General features: G+C 37.8%; 1 protein-coding gene across 1 annotated transcript in view; it reads right to left on the reverse strand.

The window, feature by feature from the left end:
- LOC116911743 (contactin-associated protein like 5-3) overlaps positions 1-10,472 on the reverse strand; it is an 820,968-nt gene extending 810,496 nt beyond the window's left edge. Inside the window, exon 1 of the mRNA XM_032915729.1 lies at positions 10,044-10,472. Coding sequence (XP_032771620.1) covers positions 10,044-10,125 — 82 coding nt within the window. The 5' untranslated portion in view covers positions 10,126-10,472. The remainder of the gene's footprint in view (positions 1-10,043) is intronic.
- Positions 10,473-11,028: the final 556 nt, after the last annotated feature.

Raw genomic sequence — 11,028 nt, forward strand, 5'->3', positions numbered from 1 at the left:
TAATAGAAGAGAAAGTGGGAAAGAGCCTTGAACTCATTGGCAAAGGCAGAAATTTCCTAAACATAGCTCTATTGGCTCATGCTCTAAGATCAAAAATTGATAAATGGAACCTCATGAAACTGGAAGGCTCCCATAAGACAAAGGACATAATCAATAAGACAAATTAGCATCCTACAGATTGGAGGAAAATCTTCATTAACCCCAAATCTGATAAAGGATTAATATCCTAATATCCAAAATATATAAAGAACTCAAGAAGCTTACCACCAAAAAACCCAAACAACCCAATCAAAATTGGGGTATAGAACTAAACCAAGAATTCACAATAAAGGAATCTTGAATGACTGAGAAACACCTAAAGAAATATTCAAAGTCCTTAGTGATCAGGGAAATGAAAATCAAAATGACTCTGAAATTCCACTTGACATCAGTCAAAATGGCTAAGATCAAAACCTCAGGTGACAACACATGTTGGCAAGGATGTGAAGAAAGAGGTACACTCCTCCATTGATGGTGGGATTGCAAACTGGTATGGCCGCTCTGAAAATTAATTTGGAGATTCCTCAGAGAATTGGAAATAGACCTACATAAAGATCCAGAAATACCACTCTTGGGGATATACTCCCCAAATGCCCCATGATGCAGCATGGGCACATGTTTCGCTATGTTCATAGTGGCCTTTTTTGTGATAGCCAGAAGCTGGAAACAATGTAGATAAGAATGGACACAGAAAATGTGGTTCATTTACACAATGGAATACTACTCTGCTGTTAAGAACAAAGGCATACTGAGTTTTTGCAGGCAAATGGATGGAACTAGAAAATGTCATTTTAAGTGAGGTAACTACAAAAGGACATGCAAAGTATCTTCTTACTAATAAATGGATATTAGACCAAAAAAAGTACAGAATACTCAAGATACAGTTCACAGAACTCAAAAAGTTCAACAAGCTGAAGGGCCCAAGTGAGGACGCCTCAGTTCCACTAGGGAGGGAGAAGAAAGCAACCACAAGGGGGGAGGAAGGGGGTGGACTGTGGAGAGAAGGGATCATGATCTGGTACTAGGTAGGTACTCCTTCACTAAAGGAGTGAAGCCATGAGGGCCAACAGAAAGCATGGAGACAGAAGACCTTGGAAGGAAGGAGGTTGGGAAGCACCTCTACAATAGATCAAAGACCTGGGAAGTAAGAGATTCTCAGGATTGAAAGGGGTGGTCCCTAGATGAAGGGCCTTAAAGAGAGGAGAGGGAACTTACTGATTCCACCCCCAGCAGAAAGACAGTGCACTCTGACCCATAATTCTTCCTGTCTATAAAACTTCAGGAATAAAAATGGAGAGGAACCCAAGGAACAGGATGTCCACCAACACATCCAAACTAGGATCCAGCTCAAGGAGAGGCACAAAGCCCTCACATTATTCCTGAGGCTATGGAGTAAAACAGATCTATCATGACTGCCCTCCAAAAGACCCAACAAGCAGTTGAAACAGTCAAATGCAGATATGTGTACCCAACCAATGAAAGCAAGATGCTGACCCCAGTGGTTGAATAGAGAAAAGCTGGAGGAAGCAAAGGAGGAGGGCAACACTTTAAGAGGATCAGCAGTCTCAATTAATCTGGGCCCTTAGAATTCTTAGTCACTGGATGACCAAACAGGCAGCATACATCAGCAGAGATTAGGACTCCAACACATAGATAACAGAGGGTTCAGTCATAGAAGATGCACGTAATCCCCAAGAGACTGGGGGCCCCAGGAAATTTAGAGATCTGATGGGATTGGTGGGATGAGGAAGTCCTTGAGGAGATGGGGGAGGGTAGAGTTGGGTGCAGGCTGGGGGAAAGAAGGTATGGGATGTGATAGTGATAAAAACTGCATGGTATTGGTACAGAGACAGACAGATAGACCAATGGAACAGAATTGAAGACCCAGAAATGAACCCACATACCTATGGGCACTTGATTTTTGACAAAGGAGCCAAAGCCATCCAATGGAAAAAAGATAGCATTTTCAGCAAATGGTGCTGGTTCAACTGGAGGTCAGCATGTAGAAGAATGCAGATCGATCCATGCTTATCAACCTGTACAAAGCTTAAGTCCAAATGGATCAAGGACCTACACATCAAACCAGATACACTCAAACTAATTGAAGAAAAAGTGGGGAAGCATCTCGAACACATGGGCACTGGAGAAAATTTCCTGAACAAAATACCAATGGCTTATGCTCTAAGATCAAGAATCAACAATTGGGATCTCATAAAACTGCAAAGCTTCTGTAAGGCAAAGGACACTGTGGTTAGGACAAAACGGCCACCAACAGATTGGGAAAAGATCTTTACCAATCCTACAACAGATAGAGGCTTATATCCAAAATATACAAAGAACTCAAGAAGTTAGACTGCAGGGAGACAAATAACCCTATTAAAAATGGGGTTCAGAACTAAACAAAGAATTCACAGCTGAGGAATACCGAATGGCTGAGAAACACCTAAAGAAATGTTCGATATCTTTAGTCATAAGGGAAATGCAAATCAAAACAACCCTGAGATTTCACCTCACACCAGTAAGAATGGCTAAGATCAAAAACTCACGTGACAGCAAATGCTGGCGAGGATGTGGAGAAAGAGGAACACTCCTCCATTGTTGGTGGGGTTGCAGACTGATACAACCATTCTGGAAATCAGTCTGGAGGTTCCTTAGAAAATTGGATAGTGAACTACCTGAGGCTACAGGAATATACCCAAAAGATGCCCCAACATATAAAATAGACATGTGCTCCACTATGTTCATAGCAGCCTTATTTATAATAGCCAGAAGCTGGAAAGAACCCAGATGCCCTTCAACAGAGTAATGGATACAGAAAATGTGGTACATCTACACAATGGAATATTACTCAGCTATCAAAAACAATGACTTTATGAAATTCATAGGCAAATGGAGGCAACTGGAAAATATCCTGAGTGAGGTAACCCAATCACAGAAAAACACACATGGTATGCACTCATTCATAAGTGGTTATTAGCCCAAATGCTTGAATTACCCTAGATGCACAGAACAAATGAAACTCAAGACGGATGATCAAAATGCGAATGCTTCACTCCTTCTTTAAAAGGGGAACAAGAATTTCCTTTGCAGGGAATAGGGAGGCAAAGATTAAAACAGAGGCAGAAGGAACACCCATTCAGAGCCTGCCCCACATGTGTCCCATACATATACAGCCATCCAATTAGACAAGATGGATGAAGTAAGAAGTACAGGCTTATAGGAACCAGATGTAGAGCTCTCCTGAGAGACACAGCCAGAGTACAGCAAATACAGAGGCAAATGCCACCAGAAAACAACTGAACTGAGAACGGGACCCCCATTGAAGGAATCAGAGAAAGGAATGGAAGAGCTTGAAGGGGCTTGAGACCCCATATGAACAACAATGCCAACCAACCAGAGCTTCAAGGGACTAAGCCATACCCAAAGACTATACATGGACAGACCCTGGACTCTAACCTCATAGGTAGCAATGAATAACCTAGTAAGAACACCAGTGGAAGGGGAAGCCAATGGTCCTGCTAAGACTGAACCCCCAGTGAACGTGATTGTTGGGGGAGGGAGGTAATGGGGGGAAGATGGGGAGGGAAACACCCATATAAAGGGGATGGGGAGGGGATGGGGAATGTTGGCCTGGAAACCGGGAAAGGGAATAACATTCGGAATGTAAAGAAGAAATACTCAAGTTTTAAAGAAAAAAAAAAAAAATTACCATTAACACTAAAAAAAGAAAAAGAAAAAAAAAAGCACATTCCAGTAAATATTTGACAACCAAAAAAAAAAAAAAAAAAAAAGTATGGGATATGGAACCCTCCAAGGGGTGGACTGGGAGGGGAATAACATCCAGAGTGTAAAAATAGATAGATAGATAGATAGATAGATAGATAGATAGATAGATAGATAGATAGATAGCTTTTAAAAAAACATTCTATTACTTACACAATGGGGAAACAATGTAGCTGAAAGAGTCTTACAAAGAAAGACTTCTAGCAGAAAAAAATAATGTTACATGAATCACAAAGAATGAATCCAGTATAAATGTGAAAATGAAAAGAAAAAAAGACACAAAATACTTGGAATTAAATTTATCAGCAAGTTCTTCAAATGAGCAACACAAACCAACTCTGGACACATTCACCTTTCTGTCTCAAAATCATTTTATAAGAATAATGAAGTGAATTTGCCATTAAGCCTTTTTTTTTCTCGTAATCCAACACATAATTCCATTTAAGAAAATCTTAATGCTTCTTTACAGCAAACCTATGATAATGAGAGAAATTTATTATAGTAATAGATGCACATAGATTTCAAATTATAGAGAAAGTATTCAATAACATTTTGTAAAGAAAGTTAATCAAATGATCTTACATTTTTAGTAAGGGCAAGTGGCTAAGGAGTCTTTCTTCCAGGAAAACAATGACTTTGTGGTGCTCAAAATAGACCTGCTTGCAATGGATCCAGAGGAACATGCAGTTTGGGATCTGTGTTGAAGATCTCACACTTAGTAAGGTGGTTTGAACTTCTGTTTCATTTTAAAGTTGACTTTTACTTAGAATTTCCAAACAGTGAAAAGTAATACTTGTTAAAATACCAACATGAAACACACTTATCTTAAAAGCAAGACTCAGCCTATGTGAAGTAGAAAAATCTGAGTTTAAGATTGAAAATTCTTGCTAGAAAACCATCAAATCATTACCTCATTCATCTGTTTATTCAATATTGTAGACATTGGATGCAGTATTTCAAATAAAACATGACAAAGGGGTAATACATCTTAGTTGCGGCAACACAATTACAATTACAGAAAGCCCTAAAAAAGTAAGATAAATATGAACCCTTAACCTAGACAAAGAAAATTCAAAAATGTATTTGATTTATTCTATAACAATTTCATACATTCATGAAGTATATCTTGATCCTTACCATCTCCATTCTTGCCTTCTACTTTCCCAGATATTCCCAGCACACTACAGCACACTAGAGAATGTGTGTGAGTGTGTGTGTTTGTGTTTGTGTGTTTGTGTGTACTGTGCAGAAGTATTTTTAAGAGAAAATATTACTGGAGGCCAAATTAATAAGAAGGACACACAAATAAATCAAAAAAAATATGAGACAGTATTTTTGTTTGTTGTTGTTTGCTTCAGATTTTGTGAGGAGGGATATAGGAGATGAGATTTAGATTAGTATATACAGCAAGACCATGCTTTGCACCATGCAACACATGATGAGGCTTCATACAGCTACATGAGAAGAACTATGGCCTGACATTGACATACTTAAGGAACAGAAGGTCAACAGAAGTGCCATTTCTGGCATTATCATGTGCTTGTGTGTACAAAAAAAAAGGTATTCTAATTTGTTCCTGAAGGTTTTCTTCTCTCTTCTCAAGTTTTTAAATAAAAAGTATGAAACAAAAGTAAATCCTCAACCTGTGGTACAAGAATAGATGTAAAAATGGTTTACTGTGATCAATGTGATATTTATAGTCATGTTTCAAGTCTTGATATGAATTCTTTTGGCATTTTCTTTTTTCACGTATGACTCAGGAGTGACAGTTGTACAAAACTGCTCACTCATGACTTACTCCAAGGCTAATGTTACAAGGCTAACCTTAAAGAACCCTTGCTGCGTTCCTGAAGATGGTATGTGACACGAGTGGAAGATTCTTTGTTGCAAAGATATTTCTATTTAAAAATAAATATAGGACAGGACTCAGATTTTTCTCATTGCTTAGATTAGTGATTTTGGAGGCATGGTTATGTTCTATTCATCTGAAATTTATCCATATGAACTAGATCACTTAGTCTATCTTGCTGAGCTGCCTTGTAAAGTAGGGGGATATATGATACATGTCTACTAGTAGAAAGCACATTAAACTCTTGTTCTGATTATAATTACCTCCATGTTTTGAACTGCATTGATCTCACATATACATAGGTGAGATTATCAGTATGTAGCATCTGTAGTTACCAATGAGAACACATTACAAACAAACATTTTCTTAATTATTAATCCTAGGACTTTACTGATCAAACCAATGTTATTTGGGAACAAGAGTAATACTTACAAGTTGACCAGGCAATGGTGGCAGTGCTTTACTGAATGAAACACTTTTCTTTTGAAATAAAAATTGTCTGTATTGTTTCCATTAGTACAATGGTACTAATTAGTTCCCATCAGTACTCCGTAACCTCTTAGAATTCCATTATTTCATGCATTATTTGGTAACTAAACCCATTCCCAATCTTCTTATTTGTTGTCACTAATGATCACACACACAGGTCTTTCATCACAGTCTGGCTATTAACTGGAAGACATTGAGCCAGAATTTAAAAATTTAGAGATACTCCAAATTATATCATTTTGTGACAAATGGATTCAGGAAAGTGGTTCACTCAAAAACACCAAAAGAATACAAATAAACAAACAGTAACAACAACAAAATAACCTGAGATCAGTTGGACACATGGACAGTGGAAGATAGAGTACAACCAGGAAGAAGAGTGCATGTGAAAGCCGAGCTGCTCAAAAAGATTTGAATCTTCTCCTAAGTCTGCTCCTTTACTTTGAAATCCATGCTCTAGTTCTTAATTTATGTTTTGTAGTTGCAAAGTGTTAAAATGCTTTAGATATGTGAAAGAAATGGAAAGCGATTTTGTGTCAACCATTAAAGATCAAAATGAGCTAGTTTAATAATGGAAAAGTTTCCAGAGGTGAACTAATGAGGTACAGTAGCTGAAGATGCCATAACAAACATTTTCTGCCCCACAACAACACAAGCACCACTCATATTACTTTTCCATTTGGTTTGTTATTCAAATAATTCAATGTCTCATATCTCTTTATTGTCATGATAAACATTCTCACAGATTTTGGGAAGTCTGGCATGTTTATAAAACCTAGAACAGGGAGTTTAATATTCTCATCAAAATAATAAGTCTCTGGGACTGAACTAATGGTCAGTAATGAAGGTCAAATAGGTATGTTTGGTTATTCTGTTATTTCAAAGAACTAAAGCTATTATAAAATTAAAAATTAAATTAACCATATGTCTGTGTGTATCACATGCAGTCCTCCTGTTCAGAACACCATACTTCTGTCATAATTAGTAAAATATTTAGTTTCTGCTCAATTTGGAGTAGACACATAACTCAATTGCTAGCTGTGTTTTATTGGCAGGCTAGAAAGTACAATAATTAAATAGGTGTTTGACTTCTGGTCTAAGACATCACTGGAAATAGAATAACCTTAGATGATGACTTTTGGTCACCCAAGTCATATCATACCTTCTGTGTCAAAGAAGTTGAATATATAATATTTTTAAAATTTTACAGTGGCCTATATCTATATTCAAAATTAACAAGTTCCCTCAGGATATAATTAAAAGAAACACTGTAGCTCTTTAATATCCTGAAAATCTAGAAAGGAAAGATTTTATTACTGGTAGGTAATTTTCAACATAGATCTGTTGTATCTTTATTTAGGCTGTAGTTCTTCTAATCTAATTTTCATTTTATTTTTCTAAATTCAATCCATATATACTTTGTATTTGGTTAAGCATTCTTTTCTTCATTTGAAAAGAATTGATCATGTTAGAGACAGAATATGAGAAAATCCAACAAATAAAAATAGATACACACTAAACAATAATGACAGCCACAGCCAGTCCTTAAAAAAGGGGGCAATTAAAGTTTGTTCTTTTTGAAAAACCGCACAACACAACTTAATACTTAAAACTGTACAACATGCAAAAACCTGGGCATGCAATCTGTTTGTCAAGGCTGCTGTTACTAGTGTCATAAGATACCCCTTAAAAAATGTATGAGAAATAACCTTAAAAAATATTCTCAAATCAAATAAAAATGAACTCTTGGAAAAATGTCTAACTAATCAAAGCCTGTTTATGAATTGGAGAAGATTGTACTTCCAGAGCAAATCCAACATCTACACTTGATGAATAAATATTTTGTGTAGCGGTAGACTGGGAAATAGTTGTGATTGCCTTGAGTAGGGTTGCCTCGTAGGCTGTAATGACCACTAATATGCACAAATTTCAGAATCAGTGGTTGCTGCAAACATGCTGTTTACTGTTTGTTTACTAAGTGTACAGTTTTCACAGTATAATAAGCAATCATTGATATTACTTAAGAAAACCAACTCTAGAATACTCTACAAACACCACTCAATTGCAATGTTGCTTAGAAATGTGGGATGTTGGGAAATTCTGAGGATCATAATTTACAACTTTTTTAATGGCTAGAACAGACTACATAATCTTAAATCTATTCCATATAACTGTATGAACATTTTAAAATATATTGACCATTGTTAAATTAATTTATAGAAATTGTGACTCCAAAAACAAATTTTCAAAAAGGTTGATGCATGAAGAAGACCAAGTGGTGCACTGCTGCTGAAAACTCTACCAAATTTTATCAATATTCTTCAGTTCCAAATTTTGGAACTTCAAAAGTATTTATTTTTTCCCAGAAAACAGAATGTGCTCAGCAGAGAGCACAGTTCAGAGCCACACCACTGAATCAATTGGACAACATTGACCTCTAGTGTTCGAGAAGGTAGAGAAACAAACTCAGTAGCAAACCATACGTTTCCTGCCTAAGGCTGTTGGGCTTTTCTCTTAGCCAACATCAGAATAATTTCAAGGAGAAGGGGAGAAGAAGAGGTAGAGCGAAGGGTAACAGAGGAAGGAATAGGGAAAAGGCAAAAGAGAAATTCAATTTGCCTGACTGTAGCCTGTTTCAGTATAACATCTAAAATAATTAACTAGCTTATTCTCACCTGATGACAACAGTGGCTTCTTTTGACCTCCTCTATAACACAAAATTTAGGAATATATTACTACTATGTATTGGGAGCTTTCCAATGTTTGGACCACAGAAACAATAATTCTACTTTGAACATTATCTGCCTGTCTTCTCTCTGGAATGCAAATTCTGGAACAAGATTCTCTAAGAATTAAAGAATAAGGTAGAAGTATCTTCTCTAGTAAGTCTTCTCACTTGTTCAAAACTGATATTGATGACACGAATTACAAAAGTAAAATAAAATTGTTTTAATAAAATTTCTTAGGTTCAGTGTAGGAAGAGAAATGAGGGAAAACCCAGAATCATGAGAGATTGTGGTAAGACATCCTTACAAACAACAGAAATGAATTAATTGCATCCTTTCTCATTTGGGAGTTCCCAGAGATGGAAAAAACTTTCCTTTCTCTGCCTAGATAAGTAGCTGAGCAATTGAGCTTTAACTTTTCAGAGCTTTAGCAATTTATTCAATGTTGACTAACTGGATGCTTTAAATACATAGTGCAGGTGACAGATCTCTGGTAATTAAGAATGTCTGTCTATGTTTGATGGGGTGGAAATGTGGATAAAACAATAGATACTCACTATTGCTTCACTGGAACTAGAATTTGGAAGGTGGAGAGTGTACTAAAGCTCTCCCTCCTGTAATAGGACAGCTAACTATCTCCTATGGTAACTATATTTGGGGTACAATTCTTAGGTCCAAACTTTCTAACAACTTACACAGGTACCTATTTAGTTACAAAAATGCTCCCAGCATTATGCCTTAGCCAGTGGAGGGAGATAGGTCCTTAGGGTGCAGGTGTGGGTGGAGGACTTTTGAGCACATTGCAAATCAGTAAGAGCTGCCTTCTGTTATCACCAAGCTCTGTGACTCTGGGTTGTTCCTGCTCCTAGAGGCTTGCTCCTGGTCCATGCATACCGGGTTGAGATTAAGAACTATGGAGCTAGCAGCAAGTTAAGAAAAATTATGATTCCAAAAAGAACAGGGAATGCAACAATGCAAGTTTATTAGAACTCTGGAAACTTTTGGGATGTTTGAAATGGTCAAAACACACTGCTTAAGGTGTTCACTCTGCTCTTTTCATTCACTCAGACTATACACAGTCGGACATTGTATATTTATTCTGAGAAGGAGCATCCTATTCCACCTCATCTTTCCGCCCCCCAGACCTGAGTACTCACAATTTGTCGCTGTTAATCCAAAATGCCACAAACCAGACAGTACCAAAGTCAAAACGCTGTTCAGTCTTGGTACAAAATCCATTTCCCCCGAGTGAGCGATCTTTTCCAATGGAATCCCAAATTTGCAGACACCAGCATTCGTTTTCTTCTCTTTTTCTTTCTCTTCCTCTGCTTCTTCTCCTTCACACAGCCGGACCCCCTCCCACACACCTTGAACAGATCCTGGTCTCCTTCACTCCATTCTGCTCTTCAGATGCTCCACCGAAACTCCACCGAGAGCTGCAAGGTGTGACCGAGGTTTATAGTTCCTCCAAATGTCTCTTTCCGTGGATCTCTTTCTTAAAGGATCATATCCAAACTCGAGGGCAGCTTTTGCGCCCAGCTCCACCAATAGCTGAAAGCTATTTTACAGAACTAAAGCTGGATTCAGCACCAGAGTCGCGGACAGCTCCTCATAGGAGCTATCTGCATAGCACCGCCCCCAGCTCTCTCCTGTAAGGATGGGCTGGGCGTGTCCTTGTTCGCTCTGCGTGCTTCAGCAGTTGCTGTGCTGCTGAGGGCTCTGACTTCTTTCTTCGGAAGCAAAGGAGAAAGTACACTTTCTGCTCTCTCTATCCCTCCTCTCTGTCACAGCATCCCAACCACTCTAACTGCTTATCCCTTCTCATTCTCTTCCTCCCAAATTACTGGCCAGATACTGACATTTAAATCAGATTTTCAAACAACTATGCAGAAGTGATGCCCCAGAGCCAATGTCTCTGAAGACAGAAGCCTTAGGAGGAGGGATATTCCTGTGGAGAGGTTAGCAATGCCTTAATATTATGCCTATTCTAATTTTCTTCAATTCGCAGGAGAGAGTCAAACAAAGCTTGAATTGAATTTCCCTGGCAGAGATGACTGATTGGTTGGTATTTATCTGATTGGGATTTCTACTTTAGCTATTTAGAGATATAACTGCTCCCTACGTTTCCAACCTTCTACATCT

The sequence above is a fragment of the Rattus rattus genome, chromosome 10 (genome assembly GCF_011064425.1).
Source record: "Rattus rattus isolate New Zealand chromosome 10, Rrattus_CSIRO_v1, whole genome shotgun sequence".
NCBI lineage: Eukaryota > Metazoa > Chordata > Mammalia > Rodentia > Muridae > Rattus > Rattus rattus.